Raw genomic sequence first — 19,552 nt, 5'->3', positions numbered from 1 at the left:
TGGAGCATATCCTCCTTACAAAGAAAGTTCACCGCATATGTAAAATACGTAGCTAAAAAGGGGGGTTGTATGAATTGGAAAGTGAAGGGGGTTCCAGTCACAGAAAGAAGGGAAGGGAGAAGTCTTGCCTCTACTCAGGCCGAGGAGGGAATACCTCCTTCACTTTGGTCCTAGCCACCTGCAAAGCAATTGCAACTCTGTCCTTAGAAATACTCATTGGCTTCTATTTCACAAGCATATGTATAATATGACTTATTCTGGATCGCTCACACAATTGCCTAAAGATGACTTTGCTTCCTAAAAATGTAGGAGTTTGTGTCGTTTTTGTAGCTGCTTCTGCTACTTGTCATCTGTTGACTTTGTTGTAACAGACAAAACCCTTGCTGAAAAGTGTTGTTGTGGTTGTTGTTTTGTATGTTTTTAAGTCAGCTCTAATTTACGGCAAACCTGTCATTCAGTTTTGTTGGCAAGACTTATTCAGAAGAGTTTTGTCATTGTCTTTGTCAGAGACAGGTCCAAAACACACAACAGAAATAATCCATTTTGAAACCGCTTTAACTGCCCTGGTTCAGTGCTAGGAAATCCTGGGAATTATCATTTATTGTGGCATCAAAGCTCTCCAACAGAGAAGACTAAATGTCTCACAAAACTACGGGTTTTGAGCCAGGGCAGTTAAAGCGGTCTCAAACTAGATTATTTCTGCAGTGTGTTTTGGACCTGAGAGATTCTGACTTGCCCAGTGTCACCCAATGGGTTTCCATGATTGAGCTGGGATTAGAAACTTGATCTCCCAGAATCCTAGTCCAACATTTCTAGTCTTGAGAATTGAGATCTATTGGAAGGGCCCTCCTCCATGCCCCATCAGTAGGAGGAGGGCACTCCATCATGGCTGAAGGCCTTTTCTGAAGCGGCACACCATTTGTGGAATTCCCTCCTTCTGTTGGCCAAATAGGTGCCAAAGTTAGAATAATTTCAGCACCACTTTAAAACCTGTCTTTTTACTAAGGCTTTTGGGCCAAACTGATTTGCGCATGTTTTACAGTTATATTATTCAAAATTATTTTAACCAGTTTTACATTCTCTGGTTTTAAATGGGAAACGGTTTAATATATATTTTAATCTTTTAAACTTTTGTAATTATTTTTTAAGTTGGTTTTATTGTAAGCTGTCCTGAGATCTTCAGATGAAGGGCTGGATAAAAATATTTTAATAAATAAGTTAACAACATGCCAACCACAACTCCACGCTGGTTCTAGGGGCAAACATTCACACAGTAATTTTCAACCTTTCAAATTTTCAATTTGTTGGCAAAATTGTAGTCACAGAGACATCTTGTAGCACCTTTGAGACTAAGTGAAAGAAAGAAATTGGCAGTATGAACTTTCATAGACTTCAGTCTACTTCCTCCGGTGCATTTGGTGGAGTGGAAGCTACAGTACATATATGCCATTGGTATGTACGTATACCAACGCATCTTCACATAGCAATAGCATATATATGTCTGTACCTGGCTTCCACTGCACCAAATGCATCGGAGGAAGTAGACTGAAGTCTATGAAAGCTCATGATGCCAATTTCTTTCTTCTGGTTAGTGTCAAAGATGCTACAAGATCTCTCTATGTATTACAACAACAGTGACTGATTTTGCAAGATTGACAATACGGCTACATCATTGAATTCTACCAATGTTGTTGTAGTGTCTTTATTTGGGCCTAACAAGGGAGTTTATCACACAGGAGGAATTTCTCAATTTTGAATGAAAGGGAAGTGGGGCCAGAACGCATTCATGTGAATTTGCTAATTCAGCGAATTTACTTGAATTCGAATTGCATTCAAACAGACTTCCCATTGCCTGAAAATAGCTTGCCATTGCCCGAAATTGCACGTGATCACCTCTCATGCAATATCGTGAAACCCCATGATTGCGTTCGGACTGACTTCCCATTGCCCGAAATTGCGTGTGGTAGTCTATCATGCAATAACGTTAAACCCCATGATTGCGTTTGAATTGCCATTGGATTATACTTCCAATTTCCCTTGTCTGACAATGTCCAATGTGGTATAGTAGTGTGAGGGTTCAACTACAATCCCTGCTCCGCCATGGAAACCACCGAATGATCTTGGGCAAATGAAACTCACTCAGCCTCTAAGAAAAACAATGGCAAATCTCATATGAACAAACCTTGTCAAGAGAATCCCACAGTAGTTTCACCTTAGGGTCACCATAAGTTGGAAACAACTTGAAGACACACAACAACAACTATTTTGTAAAATTTCCTACCATCAAATTATATGAAAACCTCTTTTGTGTCTCTCATTAAGATCTCACTCTCATGACTGAATGTGTAAATGCCCCTTCTTTGGTTGATGTTCCCCATCCACGCGGAAACCTAGATTTAAGGAAACTGTAAAGGGCCCCTTGGACTGGCTTTGTTGCCAGCCATCTTTCCATCTGCTAGAAGATTTGACCTTGCTCTGTGACTGTGTCATCCTTTTCATCAACTGCAGTGTCAACATCTCCTAGCAAAGCAGCAGTCGTTTTGATTCATTTAGACTAGCTTATCACATTAATTTACTTACACTAAAAGCATTGCAGCGGACTGTCTAAGCCTCTTCTGTTTGTCAGAAGGTATTTTAAGCAGTGAATGTAAAGTAATATTGTGAAGACAGAACGTGTCCCTTATGATTGTTCAAAGCTTTGTCAGCTTTCGCTGCTTCAGAAAAATATACCCAAATAGTCTTAAACTTGGAAAATAATGAGTTTGGAAATAATGTGTTACAAGTTACTTATAAACAATTATTGGGGGGGGGGGGCATTTCAAAAGTGAATTTACAAGTGGGAACAAAGTCATAGCAGAGATGTATAAAGCAAGATTTCTAACTATTTTTAAAAGTAATTTTCAAAGAGCATTTTAGCCATTTGAAAGACATTTTGAGGAGGTTTTATGCCATTCTCTTCCCAAATTCTAAGGGTGTATTTTTTTTCCAAAAGAGTATAAAAGGTAACCAAAATGTAATGAGTAATGCAATGAGTTAGTTTTTTAAAAAAATATTCTAACCAGAAATGAAAATGAATTACCTTTGCAAAGAGTGTATAACAGAAATAAATTGCTTTTTTTTTAAAAAAAAATAACTTTCCAGACTCTGAAAAAAGATTACAGTTCTGTAGTAATGCTAGATACACATCAGCTCTATGAGCAGATGGTTGATGCTTGTTAACTCATAGTAAAGCAGGCTTGAGAGCCAGCTTGACTAGGACTCTGGAGATCAGAGTTCAATTCTCTGCTAAGTTATGGAAACCCACTGGGTGACCCATGATAGGTTCTCCTTAGAGTCACCATTTGTCAAAAACAATTTGAAAGCAAGCAACAACAACAACAACAAATAGCACCAACAATAAAGTAGGCTTGGGAGCTGATTTTTTGACCCTAGATCTCCATAGGTACCGGACACTACTAAAAGTACTCAAAAAAGGAAAATAAAACACAAAACTAGAAATGGCTACAAATCCACTTCTGGTTGTAAAGAGGGGACATTTGTTTTAGTATGGAAGGAAGCCCCATAACCTATTAAAAGGTGAATCACTACTCCTGAAGGCTTCTGGGAGAGGCAGCCCACCCAAAGAGCTTTATCACACAAGCGGGATCCCGTGAGAAAACGGGAGTTAAACGAGAGTTAAGTTAAATTTGAATTTAAACAGAACTTGCAGATTTGGAAAGTTTATCACACTATTTGCTACTAAAAAGAAATAATGTTTGTCCCAAATTTAAAAAGCTGGTGGTTTCCTCCGCTTTAACTGCAGGTTAACTTCACGTGTGATAAACTTTGGGCATTTCCTGGTTATCTTCACGTTATATCACATTAATTCCCGTTTTCCCACGGGATCTCGCTACTGTGATAAACTCCAAAGTAAAAAATGGTTGCCCTGGGAAGTCTGGGGAATCATGGGAGAGAGAAGATTTAAGTAAGTTCCATTGACAGAATGGGTGTACTGGGACCAACCTTTGTGTTTAGGCCTCCTAAACACATGAGAAAGAATCAGACCATTGGTCCATATATCTTAGCATTGAGCTAATGGCTCTGTTCATTGAGAGCACATTTCCACTTGAAACCATTTAACAGCACAGGATTTTATGCTAAACATACTAGACATACACTCTACCACTGGTCTATATGCCTTCTCCACTCATACTACCCATTCCTTAAATCTATTCAGAAAGAAATCTTTTCAGGGCAAGTGTTGGTAGCTGTGAGTTTTGGGCTTCTGCCTATCCACATCTTTCCTTTCCGCATTTAAAATAAAGTGTATATGAAGGTTCCCTGCCCCCTCAGTTGAAATAGCCTGTGATTAATTTGTAAAGCTTCCTTGCTCCTGTGCAGCAGCCCTAACAGTGTTCCACAGCAGCCCAGGTCACATTTGGTGTAGTTACAGAACATTTATTTCTTCTGGTAACAATGACAGAACAGTACAGAAAAGTACAGAACAGCCCTGACTACTCCTTGATCAAATATATGGAGGGTCAGGAAAGAGTCACTTTGTTGCAGTGTTCTAGGAATCATAACTTGTTTGGGCTAAAATTGAAGCTTAGAAAAGAACTTCAGCTTTCAACAGCTCTTTTTTATGTGTGGGGGGAAAAGCTAAAATTGTGGACACCTACCCACCCTCACCTGGTACTCACATGTTGTGTGTGTTGTGTGCCTTCAAGTCATTTCAGACTTACGGTTACTCTAAGACCTAGCATAGTTTTTGTGTGTTTTGTTTTTTGGCAAGATTTGTTCAGAGGAGGTTTGTCATTGCCATCCGCTGAGGCTGAGAGCATGCAACTCGCCCAAGATGACCCAGTAGATTTCATGGCTGAGCTGGGATCTGAACCCTAGTCTCCAGAGTCGCAATCCAAAGTTGAAACCACTATGCCATACTGGCTCTTCAGTTGCAAACATGTAAGATTAAAAATGGAAGTATCTAAAAGAGGTTGTCCATATCGGTGCTATTCAAAATGTTGGTCCCAGTAACTTACCATATCGCAGCAAGTTTCCAATGACACAGTTGAAGGGAATGGCACAAATATAGGTTCTGGTCCCTGGCATATTAGGAAAAACAATTGCCAGTTTCCCTAGCCTGAGACCACTGGACTACATAGCACTGTGGGGATTTTCTCTACAAGAATGCAAGAAGTGTTGCAAATAGATTCCATGCGGTACTGCAGCTGCTTAACATGATTATGATGCGGCAGTCTTTATTTAGTGTGCCTTTTTGACATCTCTGGGCACAGCAAGCCATAAAACCTTGTTTATTTCACAATCTTAAACGTTTTCTCCAATGTCCAAAAAGATATTGCTATGCTTCATCCAAGAAATAGGTGGCTACCTTTCGTGGCATTTCTGTGTTTCCAAATAATCAAAATTATTTGGGCAGCACATATAAAAACAGGCAAAACACAATGTGGCCAGTAAAGATACAGTGTAAAATATATTCCACCAAAAGACTGTGGCCCAAGACAGACGGTGGGAAATAGCATGTTGGCGTCAATTCTAGGGTTCAGGAGCATGCACCAACTGCACACTCCCAAACCCTAGCACGTAATAGCAGCGCCATGATGGCGGCCTCTCATTCACACGGGGGCTGCCATCATGGTATAAGTGATAAGCAGCATATAGACGTCACGGCACGTCACTTATGTCACTGATGTGCCACAGTGCACCAATGGTGCACTCATGACTTCCGCCGCACCAGTTTTTCTGGGTTCTTTTTGGTGCAGAGGGACACCATGCAGTTTGGTTGCTATGGTGTCCCTTGGGAACAAAAACGGGAGGCTCCAGCCTGCCCTTTTAGGGTGGTCTGTCCAGCCCCTGTGTAAGAAAAGTACAAATATTCAGGTGTTAAAAACTTTAATAGTCGAAACCTATGTCCCCTCCTTTGCTGTTCCAAAAGGTCTCCTCACCCTCTAGCGCAGATTTGGGAAGAAGTGGGGGTTGGGGAGGATTTTCCAGAATGTCCTTCTCCTCGTTCTATTTGTAGAATCATAGAGTTGAAAGGGCCATCCAATTCAAACCCTTTCTGCCATGCAGAACTCACAACCAAAGCACCCCTGACAGGTGGCCATCCATCCTCTGTGTAAAAACCTCCAAAGAGAGAGACTCCACCACAATCCAAGGTATTCCACTATCGAACAGCTCTTACTATCAGGAAGTTCCTCCTAATGTTTTGGTGGAATCTCTTTTTCTCTAACTTGCATCTGTTGCTCCGGGTCCTATTCTCTGGAGCAGCAGAAAACAAGCTTGCTCCATTCTCATTATGATACTCCTTCAAATACTTAAACAGGGCTATCATATCGCCTCTTAACCTTCTCTTCTCCAGACTAAACATCCCCAGCTTCCTAAGCCTTTCCTCATAGGGCATGATTTCCAGACCCTCCACCACAGGGACGTAGCCGGGGGGGGGGGGGTTCTTGGGGTCCGGACCCCCCCTTCCATTAGAAAAATGAATGGTGTGTGCTGCTGCGCTGCCGCACCCAAGCCCCATTATAATGGTGGCACTTAATCTGGACCCCCCCCCCCTTCCTAAAATCCTAGCTACGTCCCTGTCCACCATTTGGTCACCCTCCTCTGGACACACTCCTGCTTCTCAATATCCTTCTTGAATTTTAGTGCCCAGGTGAGGACTGACCAAAGCAGAATAGAATTGCACTATTACTTCCCTTGATCTAGACACTATACTTCTATTGACAGAAGCCTTGTTTGATCAAAGAGATTTCTGTCAGTAGAGCAACATCAATTGGTTCCAGTAAGCTCCGTGTGGTATGCCTTTTTTCACTGAACTACTTCAGGTATATTTTCAAAGAGCTGCAGAGACATTCTGTTTTTGTAATCCTTATGACAACACTGTGGTTATTATTACTTTCATGTCACAGGGGCTGAATTCTTTCACGCTACACAACTATAGCATTATGGTTTCACTTTAATTGCTATTGTTTCATCCTGTGGAATCCCAAGATTGTTCATTGAGGCCTTTGGAATCCACAACCAGAGAATCCTCCTCTGGGGCCTCTGACCAAACTAGCAAATACCAAGAGGATTCCACAAGGAGGCAGCCATGGCAGCTCAAGGGGAATCATAGCTCTATAATTCTGGAAGGTGAAAGTGTTCCAAGAGAGATTGCCTTGCACTCTCTTCCCACTGGGTTTCCTTGGGCAAGTCACACACTCTCAGCCTCAGGGGAAGGCAATGGAAAATCTCCTCTGAACAAATCTTGCAAAAAAACAAAAACCATGAAAGGGTCGCCTTAGGGTTGGCGGAAATGGCTTGAAGGCACACAACAACAACTCATTTTTCCTGTGAGTTTCATGTGTGTGAATTAAAAAAAAACAGCTTAAACTACCTAAGCCTCATGGGAAGAAGAACCCATGGAAGAGATTGCTTAATATGTCTTTCTGCAGTCTTTTTATCAAGACAAAATAACCCCCCATAATACAGTTTTCTGTCTACAGAATGATGAAGAGAATTCCCATATCTCCCCACATAGTAAACCTCCACAAAGTAAAAAATTAAAATTAAAAAATTAAGCAGATGTGGAGGAGGGGTAATTCTGTGAACTAAAAACAACTATGGGGCAAACCAAAAACAGCATCCTCTACCCTTTTTCCCTTCTGCTGAGAGGCAGGCTCTCCAGGAGCTTTGACAAAGGAAGGGATTTATTGCAATGTGTAAAAGCAACCACCAGAGGAATTTCTGCTTTGCCTCTTCTGGGTGTCTGTGGAGGCACTTAAGCTTGTTAAAAGTATTTTGAATAAAGGTTTCAACTCCTGAAAGACACGCTGCATTCCTTGTGTACAGATGTTTGCAGGCCTCCACATATTTTGTCCCTTCTGCTATCTGCAGTCCCCTAGTGAGTTTATAAGGAGAGCAAGGGAAAATGTAATAACAGTAAGACGTCGCACAGAAGGTCTAGGAAGGTGTGCTTTCTGGAGGAAGAATCCTACTGTATGATTACAGAATTTCCAAACAGACTGTGAGTCCTGGTATTTTTTGCAAATTTATTTGACCTGACCACCATTGGTTTCTAAATACTGATCTAAATCCCAGCAAATTCCCCAATCTGCTGTCATGAAAGGTCGAAACCTGCTTTTTAAACTTAACCAGTAAAGAAATAACATATGATGAATATGGACCCCACTTTTGTGCAAAAGAGAGGCACTGCACTGTTCCTTCCTTACCATGCAGGAAGGAAAATGGGTCACTGCAGGTTTTTAGAAATGATCAAATAATGTACACTCAGTTGCATTTTCTCTATATACAAGGCAACCTAAGAATGCCTTAATAATAAGATGCAAAGCCCATGGCTTAGACAGATATACATAGGGACTTCCTTCTATTTCACTTTCCCTATTAACATATATGTATGTGTGTGTGTGTGTGTGTGTGTGTGTGTGTGTGTGTGTGTGTGTGTATTTTAAAACCCAGGCATTCACATTGCCTTAGAATCATAGAATGACAGAATCATAGAGCTGGAAGAGACCTCAGTGGCCATCCAGTCTAACCCCATTCTGCCATGCAGGAACTCTCAATCAAAACATCCCTGACAGATGGCCATCCAGCCTCTGCTTAAAGACCTTCAAAGAAGGAGACTCCACTACACTCCAAGGGAGTGTGTTCTTCTATGGAACAGTTCTTATCGTCAGGAAGTTCCTCTGAATGTTTAGGTGGAATTGTCCAGGAAAGCAGCCAAATGGCTGATAAGACCAGCCTAGTTCCCAAACAAACAAACCACCGCCCAGCAGAGTCAGTGTAAAGCAACACAATCTTTGAACCTAAATGCAGCATCAGAAGAGGGATTACAAAAAGAGTTGTCAAACGGTCCAAGATTCAAGGTATCAGATAAGCAGGTCGATACGGCAGTCCAAGGTCAAGGGTTCCAGATAATCAAGATGGGTCAATGGTCCAAGAAGCAAGGGTTCGGTCCAAAGAGCCATGGGAGCCACAGACAGAGTCTTTCCTCAAGAAGGTTAGATAATCACTGGCAACTAGACACACATTCTCCAATTGTTTATATTGTCAGGCAGCAGGCGTTCGGGTGTGTCTGATTACCAACGCATTTCTGATAAAGCCTCTGCAAACCAAGGCCCTCCCTTTCGGCTCGACACTCACTGAAGGTAGACACACTTCCCTGATCATCCTCTATGTCCACAGACTCAGCCCCAGGTAGACTTGGCTGCTGAATCTCTGGAGAGATCACAGACTTTGCTATAGCAGAGACGGATAGCCTCAGGCTCCCCAATTGCAGGCTCACGTCCCAGAGGCTCTGGCTCAACCTCTGAGTCCTCTGAGTCATCCTCCAGGCTGGGCATGACAGTAATCTCTTTTCCTGTAGCTTGCATCCATTGTTCAGTGTCCTATTCTCTGGAGCTTGCTCCATCCTCAATATGACACCCCTTCAAATATTTAAACAGGGCTATCATGTCACCAAACAAAGGTGGGAACTTGTGGGCCTCCATGTTAACCACCCTGACCCGGCTGAGGGAATTGGAGCCCCACAGCATTGGGAAGTGTGTGTAACTTGTTTGTTAAATGAGCAGGGTAACTTGTTTGTTAAATGAACACTGCCACATGAGAGTGTAGAGGGAGACATTATGGACATAGCCATCATTTTCCCTGAACCAAAAGGAAATCAGTTTGAAAACTAAAGACAATAAAAAGTGTGCACCTCACCTGGTGCCTATGATATTGATGAAATCTGATTCCACACATCTTTTGAGTTATAATTGGATTGAGAATTTGTATCATAACAAAAAGATGTTGCAGCCTGAATCCAGAGAAACTACAATATCTCAGCAACAAAAATTATCCTACCCACAAAATATTGTGATTTTATTGCCTCTCTCTCAAAACGTACTTGCACCAGACTATTTTATCAACTCTCTTGTCCAATGTTCACAAACCACACAATCCAAAAGAATATTGGCAAATCCCTTGAGGCAGTATGATACAAATATCCCTGACAAAAGTCCAGGCTCAGAGTCCTGTTCCTAGAGTTTCCTGGATAGCCATGGGCAAGTCATAGCTTCTCAGCCTAACCAATTGCACAGGGGTTTTGTGAGGGAAACATGCTGTTCTGAAGTCTTCATAAGGCAAAGCCCAAAACTTGCTCTATTGTTTGGTAGCAGTCATTTGTAAAGTATTAATAGCTCAATAATGGGCCCTTGGTATCTCCTGGGGGTTGGTTCCAGGACCTCCTGAGGATACCAAAATCCATGGATGCCCATTAAATACAATGGTATAGTAAAATGGTATCCCTTATATAAAATGACAAACAATTAAAATGAGTGCCAGAAGAAGCCTGAGAGGATCTATGAAATGGTGGAAGGCTACAGAAGGTTATGCCTACACATCAGAGTAGTCAGCACACAGCAAAATCAAGGTTTGCTTTTGGGGATCTTCCCCCGTCCCCGCAAAATATTTTTGAGCCATGGTTGATTGAATCTGTGAATACAGAACCTATGGATACGAAGGGCACACTGTACAGAAGGATCCAAGTCCAACACGTGTCATCTTGGATTAGATGACTCAGGAAACTCCTTGGCCTCAGAGCATTGGTGCTACTGCCACTACCAGCCAGAGTGCTGGACAGATGGACAATGTTAGACTTGGTGGGCTAATGCCCTAATTCAACAGAAAATACCTCCACATGTTCAAAACAGCAGCCATGTCATACAGCACAGCTGAGTTATACTTTCTTAAATATTAACAAAGAAGAACTGAACTGTTGATGTCAAGAGGCATTGATATCATATAGGGTAAGTTTCTACTCAACAAAATTGAATAGCAATTGTATTTTAGTGCCATCTCTGCCACCTCTTTCTCATTTTGCCATCCTTAATAACAGTGCTTATATTTATAAAACTGTGTCTTGACAAAGACAGTTTTTGCGGAGACAGCCATATTACTAATTTCAGCATAAAATGGAAGAGGATGGGATTTTAAAATAAATTGGTTAGTCTCAAAGGCGCCATTAGATTCTTTCTTTCTCTTTTCCTTTTTTAGGGGGGGTATTGTGGCCAGCTAGTGGAGAAACTGTGGCCGTTTCTTTTTTCTGTGAACTATTCTGCATGAACTAGTGAAAGCTTTCAGGTAACATGGACCTTGTGCTAGTGAAGAAACTGTGGCAGTTTCTTTTTTCTGTGAACTATTCTGCATGAACTAGTGAAATATTTCAGGTAACATGGACCTTCTGCAAGCATCTTGAATCCCTTGTGCAAGAGATTCCATATTGTCTTGCACTAATGAAAATACACGGCTGGATTGCAATTGCTTTCTTTTGCAAGGATCTAATCTGAGAACCAAGCCCTTTCATTTCAAGAATGGAGGCCTTCCACTCACAGTAGAACACATGATGCAAGCCATAGAATGCAAAATAAATCAATATAACAAATCAGTGGTTTTATTGCTCTTTCTTGGCTTTTAACAATGTATGATTTTGTTCCCTTGCTTGTTCTGATAGAAAGATGGTGTGTAAATGTAGTAAATAAACATATAAATATAATAAAAATTTATTCTTTGTCCTTTTTGGCAAATATAATGATAACGTTCCTGCTTTATAGGTGTGCCAAAGCTTTGGTGAGATTTGGTGCCCTGGTGAATTTACCAAGCGAAGAAGATCAAGAAACTCCTCTTCACATAGCAGCCAAACATGGCCTTTATAACCACTTGCACCTGTATTTGAGGTATGGTGCTACTGTGGACAAGAAGAACAGTCTGGAAGAGACAGCACTCAGTGTAGCTTGCAGAGAAGCAAAGAACATGGAGAACCAAGATAGCTACTTGCAAGTATGCAAGCTGCTGCTGGCATATGGAGCAGATGTGAACACTGTGGATGAAGAAATAAAGACTCCCCTTCACAAGGCCTGTAGGAATGCTAATCACAGCTTGGTCCAGCTCCTGCTGCAGAGACGAGCTGATGTCAATGCAATAGATTACAACGGAGCATATCCCATGTCCTGTGTCCTGCAGGCCGCAGCTTTTAAACAAGAGCTGAAGCCACATTTCACAGTGCAAACCTTGCTAAATCATGGCTCCCAAAAAATATGGCCTACAGCTTTTGTCAAGGTACTTGTGCTCAAGAGGAGAGGGAAAACTTTGCAATCTGTTGAGCTCTTGTTCCTGCCTTGAAATGCTGCAATACAGCTTAAAGCCTTTCAGGAAATGGAAGAGAGGAAGGACTCAGCTTGTGATCTTGTAGGAGGCCCATCATCAGTCATTCCCTCTCTAGATGGATAGTTGACTTGGCTCATTATAAGCAGGGCTACTGTCCCACTGCCTAAGATTTCAAGTTTAACTCCTAAGAGTGGAGTGCTGGGCCCTTGTGATGCAACTAAAGAGAAGTGGGCAGGTACTGGGAAGCAGACCCAAAATTATTGGGTCAACTGAAGAAATGGGCATCAGGACAACCAGGTGATTGGGCTCAGGATTTGAATAAAACCTGGCTAACCCAAAAATGCAGTAACCTGGAGCCACGAAAAAACAGAGAAAGCATTTTTCAGCATCCAAGCAAGCAGCAAAATGTACTTGGTATCAACAGCTTGTACAACAGGGTGGGTAAAGTACAGCCCACAGGCTGCATATGACCATAAGGGTGCCAAAATAACCCCCAGACACCCTTACAAAATTTGATTTTTTTTATCACCAATTTTCAGGCAAAAACCAGCCCCAGATACCCAAAACTGGACACAAATGTGGCAATTTTTGTCCCCTCCAGAGCCCCCAGGGCAAAAGAAACCATTAAAAAACAGGCCAAAATGGTGGACAGAAGTGATGCTACATCACTTGCATTGCATAAAATGCAATGGTGATGCTTATTGGGAGAATGCAAGGGGGGAATGGCCCCCACTCCTTTTGTAGTTGCCCACTCTTGTTCTGCAATGAGGTCCTTGGTATGCTGAGTAGGCACAGGTTCTTTCTTTCTTTCTTTCTTTCTTTCTTTCTTTCTTTCTTTCTCTCTCTCTCTCTCACACACAGAGGGGGAGAGAGAGAATACTTATATATGCATTGAACAGAAGAAGATCTATTGCTGCTTCTGGTGTAATCTGACATCACTGGGGAAAGAGTGTAAATATGGCAGTGGTGAGATCACTAGAAGCAGAAGCGGTTTGTACCGTATATACTCGACTATAAGTCGACCTCATGTATAAGTCGAGGGCAAGTTTTGTGGCCAGACTGACAGATTTTTATGTGACCCATGGATAAGTCAAGGGTAAAACTTAGGGGCAATGTAACATGGAATCTAAAGGATGAACAAAGGGAAGCAATGGCAAAGAACTTACAAAACTGCAGAAAGCATACCTGTTTGTGGTCACACTGAAGGATGGGTGGATGAAAGAGTAGAGGGGGGTCTGTGCTTTCAGGACAGGTTACACTCTTGCATTTCACCAGGGAATGGTTTCTATTTTTATGAGAGTTAAAGTATAGTACTTACATTGACCTGTGGATTAGTTAGATTTTGGGGGTCAATTTTTTGACTAAAATTTCTAGACTTATACATGAGTATATACAATAATCCGTATACGAAGGATCCCATACCAACAAATCCAATTGGATATTGCTTCAGTGTCCAAAAGATTAGCTCTGTTAGCAATATTCATACTTTTTGTATTAAACATTTCTTCCCTTTTTACTAATAGTTTTGTGCACGTTAAAAAAAAACACCTTACCAACATCTGGCAACCATGTTATTTGCCAGATATATGGGCAATAATATTAAAGACTGCTAACTTCCACCACTGTTGGCTATGAGCCAGATGTAAAACAAATTTTGACAGGACCATGCAGTTTCTATAGGCCTGCTGGTAAACTACGATTTCTCTGCCTCCCTAGGTGCTGAAATCATGTGCCTCTATGCCAGAGATCATTGAAATACTGTATAATTCCTATCCTCATCTGCCCATCTCTGAAAAGTGGATAGAAGTTATTCCAAAAGAAGATTTTCAGGTACGTGTTAAATGAACTGTGCCTCAATACAACCACAGAATTTCAGCTGTTTTGTTAAATTTTGAGTGAAGTTTTATTTTTAGACAGAGAGACAGTATTTATATCACAATTCAGCATTTCTTTTGTTGTTTTGTCAACTGTCCTTGAGTCGGCCCCAATTTATGATGACCCTGTGAATGAGACATCTCCAGCCCCCCTATTCTCCACTACTCTGCTGAAGTCCTGCAAATTCATGCCCATGACCTCTCTGATTCAGTCTTATCCTTCTGGCATGTGGCCTTCATCTCTTTCTACTACACTCTACCTTCCCTAGCTTTATTATCTTTTCTAGTGAGTCATGCCTTCTCATGATGTGACCAAAGGACAACAGCCTCAGTTTCATCATCTTGGCTTCCAGGAAGAGCTCAAGCTTGATCTGTTCCAGAACCCATTTGTTTGTCTTTCTGTCTATCCATAGTATCCTCAGCGCTCTTCTCCAGCACCACATCTTGAATTAATTTATTTTCTTTCTTTCACTTTTCTTCACTGTACAGTTCTCACATCCACACATAGTGATGGGAAATACAATGGATTGGACAGTTCTAACTTTAGTGCTCAGTTGCATATCTTTGCATTTTAGAATCTTGTCTAGTTCTTTCATGGCTGCCCTTCCCATTCCTAGCCTTCTTCTTGACTGCAGACTCCATTTTGGTCAATGTTTGATCCAAAGTACAGGAAGTCTTTAACTATTTAGATTTCTTCATTACGTAGGATGAATTTGTGTAGATCCTCTGTGGTCATTATTTCTGTTTTCTTTATGTTTAGTAGTAATCCTGCCTTTGCATTTTCTTCCTTGACTTTCCTTAGTAATTGTTCCTAGTCTATGATATTTTCTGCTAGTTGTATGGTGACATCCACATATCTTAGATTATTGATGTTCCTTCCTGCTGTCTGTGTGATCAACAAGGAGGAGGTAGAGCATTGTGCACAATGACGTGGCATCATACCAGATTGGCAATGCCCAGTCAATGCCTGGATCCAGCTCCATGCATTTGCCAACCCTTCAGCAGCTGCAATCAATTAATAGTTGTGGCCTTTTTTCTCCACACTGTCTTGTTGTTTTATTGTGGAATGAGGCTTGCTCCTGGACATATAAATGTCCATGCAGTCTTTTCTGTCTTAGAATGGCTATCTATAGACTGAAAGTAAGAACTAAAGAATATTACCGTATACACTCAACTATAAGTTGACCTCATGTATAAGTTGAGGGTAGGTTTGGGGGCCAAAATTGTGGATTTTGATTTGACCTGTGGATAAGTCAAGGATAAGACTTAGGGGCCTGTAATGAAGGATGTAAAGGACAAAGCAAAGGAAAACAATGCCACAGAGCTTACAAAATTCCACCAGGCATAACTATTTGCACTCATACTAAAGGCTGGATGGATGTGAGAGTAAAAGGGGGTCGGTGCTTACAGGGCAGATTATCCATGATGTATCCATGGGTCAATGTAAGTACTGTACTTTAAATCATACATATATATGCTTTAAAGTACAGTACTTATATTGACCCGTGGATAAGTCTACTCAAGTTTTTTGAGTCAGTTTTTAAACTGAAATTTCTAGACTTATACATGAGTATATACAGCAGGGGTAGGCAACCTTTTTGAGCCGGGGGCCGGGTTGCTGTCCCTCAGACAACTGGGGGGCCGAAGCTGGGGGGTGGAGCTTCCACCCTCTGGGGGCGGGGGCGCCTGCTGGGGGTGGAGCTTCCACCCACCAGTGGCGGAGCCGCATGCCAGGGGAGCAGAGCTTCCACCCTCCGGGGGCCAGGCTTCCTCCTCTTTGCCGGCCCCTGACGGGGCCCCAGGCCCCATCAGAGACCGGGAAACAGCCAGGAGGGGGTCCAGCGCTGGAGGCCTCCTCCTCTTTGCTGGCCCCTGACGGGGCCCCAGGCCCCATCAGAGGCCGGCAAAAAAGCCAGTGGGGGCTGCCAGCACTGGAGGCCTCCTCCTCTTTGCTGGCCCCTGACGGGGCCCCAGGCCCCGTCAGAGGCCGGCAAAAAAGCCGGTGGGGGCCGCCAGTGCTGGAGGCCTCCTCTGGCAAAAAAGCCATCAGGGGCCGCCAGCGCTGGAGGCCTCCTCCTCTTTGCCGGCCCCTAACGGGGTCCCAGGCCCCGTCAGAGGTGGCAAAAAAGTCCTAGAGGCCTGCTGCTGCCGCCAGAGCCCTGTTGGAGGGCCCCAGCGATGGCAACGGCTGCCGGAGCCCTGTTGGAGGGCCCCAGTGACGGCAACAGGCTCCCAGAGGCCCGCTGCCGCCGTCGGAGCCCTGTAGCAGGGCCCCGGCGACCACAACAGGCCTCCTAGAGGCCGCCGCCATTTTTGAGAAACAAAATGGCGGCGAAGTCTCGTGCAACCTTTTCTGTGGTTGCGCGAGACTTCACCTCTACGGCGCTGCCATTTTGTTTCTCAAAATGGTGGCGAAGTCTCGCGCGACCACGGGAAAGGTCACACGAGACTTCGCCGCCATTTTGAGAAACAAAATGGTGGTGCCCGGAGCAGTGAAAAGCCGCAATTGGCAGTGGCGGCGGCAGGAGTGCGCAGGGGCCGGCTGAAAGGCCTCAGCGGGCCGCATCCGGCCCACGGGACGGAGGTTGCCGACCCCTGATATACAGTATACGAATGTAAATTGAAAAGGAAAAGTCAGCCTTAAGTAAGATTGTTGTTTTTTACAATGCGGAAAATTTGCAGCTGTAGCGACAAATTAGTAAGGTATAACAAAAAAGAATGGTTTTAAAAACATTGATGAAAAAGACTATGTGGATTCTGAGACTGGACATTTTGACCCCCAAAGGGTTAAATGATAGAATTGATTATTCCTGTATGGAAAAAAAAGTTGGACAGTATAATAGTATGAGCATTATTCTAACTTCTGATATGCTGTTACATTTGTAAGTATCGCAGTATGGGATATCAGGACAGCACTAGGATTTGAATCCTAATGATGTTGTTGTCATAATTTAATTTGTAGTTTTATGATATGCGTTTCACTTTGGATTTTTAATTTTTTTAATTACACAGAAGCAGTAAGTGATAACAAGATCATTTCAAAATGTTTCTTAGTCATTAATTACTGGGAGTGAGATATATAATTTATTCATTGAAAAACAGCTAGTTAAAGAAATCCTTGGTGATGCAGTGGTTAAATGCCTGTACTGCAGCCACTTGCTCACAAACCACAAGGTTGTGAGTTCAATCCGAGGCAAGGGCTCAAGCTCAACTCAATCTTGCATCCTTCTGAAGTCACTAAAATGAGTACCCAGACAGTTGGGAGCAATTAGCTTACACTTTGTAAACTGCTTAGGGAGTGCTTAAGTGCACTGATAAGAGCTAAAGAAATGTACTTGCTATTGCTATTGCTATAATTGATTTGAAGGGTTAATCTCCTAAGAATTTGGAGTTAGAAGTAAAGGATTTCTAAGCGATGAACTGGAAGCGTTGGGTGAGATCAAGAAGTAATTTTTGAGATATTTGACACTTAGAGTTTTTAAAACATTGGTGGGTTATGATTAGCACATATTTAGAAATGTATCCTTGGGCAAGTCACATGCTCTCAACCTTAGAGGAAGGCAATGGCAAACCGCCTCTGAAGACATCTTGCCAAGGAACCCGCATGATAGGATTGCCTTAGGGCAGGGGTAGGCAACCTGCGGCCCGCGGGCCGGATGCGGCCCGGCGAGGCCTTGGGACCGGCTGAGCCCGGTCCTGCCGCCGATTGCCGCCGGGGCCTTTGGGGGGCAATTGTCTATAGAAGCCTCAGAAACATGCATTTATATTAACATTTTTTAAAAAATCAGCAATTTTTTTGCGTGTCCTCCATTTTTTAAAAAAAAGTGTCTTCCATTTGAAAATTTTGTCCTACATTTGTCCTGGTTTATTTATATATTTAATTTTTTAAAAAATTATTAAATTATTTATTTTTGGCTTCGGCCCCCCCCAGTTGTCTGAGGGACAGCAACCCGGCCCCCGGCTCAAAAAGGTTGCCTACCCCTGCCTTAGGGTCATCATAAGTCATAAACAACTTGAAAGACACAACACACACACATTGACTACTAATTACAGCTAAACTACATTTCAGATATTCAGACTTTGCAAACTGATTTTCTCCTTTTTTTCAGAGGCATCCAGCTTTCTATGAGTCCTTCTTCAGTCAAACAACCAGAGTCCGGCATCTCCAACATCTTTGCCGTTGTGCAATCAGGGGAAGGTTTGGAAGTAGGTGCCATTATCTCATCCCCATGCTGCCTGTTCCTAAACCACTGCAAAACTATCTCCTGTTAGAACCTGAGGGTATTGTGCTTTGAGAAATTGCCAAATAACCAGATCTCATTGCTGTGGGGCGATTCCCGCTGGGGAATTTTTGGACTTCAGACTTATTTGTGAATAAAGTGTTTACCATTTTGATTAAAATGCATGTGTGTGCGCGCGCACACACACACACACACACTCACTCTTTGAGACACTATATTAATATGATCACAGATCTTTACAACAAAGTGGAGCTTATGTTTCTCTAGCATTCCTGTATGATGTACCGTGAAAATATTTTGATTTGATGCTTATTGCTTGTTTCACAGACTCCTTCTTTAGTGATATATTGGTGTAATATAAATGGTACAAATAATATATATACTGTAGAAGATTAGCAGGACATAGGAAAAAGAATTTCTTACTTAAATGTTGGGACTTCAGTAAAAGCTGACTCGTTGCATTAGTTAGAATTTTATTTCAAAGGGCTAATAAAGTATGAATGAGCAATGCTTAACGACATTTTTTTCACTTTTTTGGATTTTAAAAAACCAATTAGACTACTTTATTTTTTATTTCAAGGATTTATATCCCACCTTTTTTCTACAATGGGATTCAGGGTGGGTGGAGGATTGTTCTCTGTTCAAAGGTGCCCAAGATAAAACCCTTGGGCCCTGCATGAAAAAGGTAAGGCATAGGGGGCAGCAGAAAACACAGACAGTGAGGAGGGGTGGGTATGTGCTATAGCTAGCAAACCTAACACTTGGAGCTTTCCAGCATGCTCAGGGCATGGATGGCACAGATGTCTTCCCAAAGATGCAAAAAGTAACAGAATGAACTCACTGTGAATTCTACCTTTTTGCAAAATTCTGTAGGACTAGTGGCTGTTTTTTTTTTTTTAATGCAGCTACTCAAATTGGTTTAAATTCAATTTAATCAAAAAGATTAAGGGTAACGTGTCATGAAATCAGCATCTCTAGACTATCTGGGACAGATAGGAAAGGTATCTTCTCACAGACTGGAGTCAGAATCAAGTCCACCAAGCTACCAACCCATAAAAGGCAAATATCCAGATTTTCTAAAGGGCCATCACATTTCTTCCACTTCTACCAAGGCATCTTCTAACTGCATGAAACATAATTCCATGTCTATGTGTAATGGTGGTGTAAATAAGGTGGTAAGAGGCACAAAGATGGTCACAGAACTCCAGTCTATTAGCAATGGCTGAGAGCTTCCAACTCAGATCTTTCTGGCTCATACTTGAGGGAACCATCATCATGACCAAAGAATCT

General features: G+C 42.3%; 1 protein-coding gene across 3 annotated transcripts in view; it reads left to right on the top strand.

The window, feature by feature from the left end:
- The window catches only part of LOC149305372 (ankyrin repeat and SOCS box protein 18-like), a 54,051-nt gene extending 35,472 nt beyond the window's left edge, over positions 1-18,579 (top strand). For all 3 annotated transcript variants that reach the window (XM_089477991.1, XM_089477990.1, XM_089477992.1), the window contains exons 3-5: positions 11,595-12,099; positions 13,864-13,977; positions 18,131-18,579. In XM_089477991.1, coding sequence (XP_089334117.1) covers positions 11,595-12,099; positions 13,864-13,977; positions 18,131-18,316 — 805 coding nt within the window. In that variant the 3' untranslated portion in view covers positions 18,317-18,579. The remainder of the gene's footprint in view (positions 1-11,594; positions 12,100-13,863; positions 13,978-18,130) is intronic.
- Positions 18,580-19,552: the final 973 nt, after the last annotated feature.

This window comes from Sceloporus occidentalis, unplaced genomic scaffold, assembly GCF_023333645.1.
Source record: "Sceloporus occidentalis isolate IW3139 unplaced genomic scaffold, rSceOcc1.0.p SCAF_12, whole genome shotgun sequence".
NCBI lineage: Eukaryota > Metazoa > Chordata > Lepidosauria > Squamata > Phrynosomatidae > Sceloporus > Sceloporus occidentalis.
This window is presented reverse-complemented; position numbering and strand designations above follow the sequence as displayed.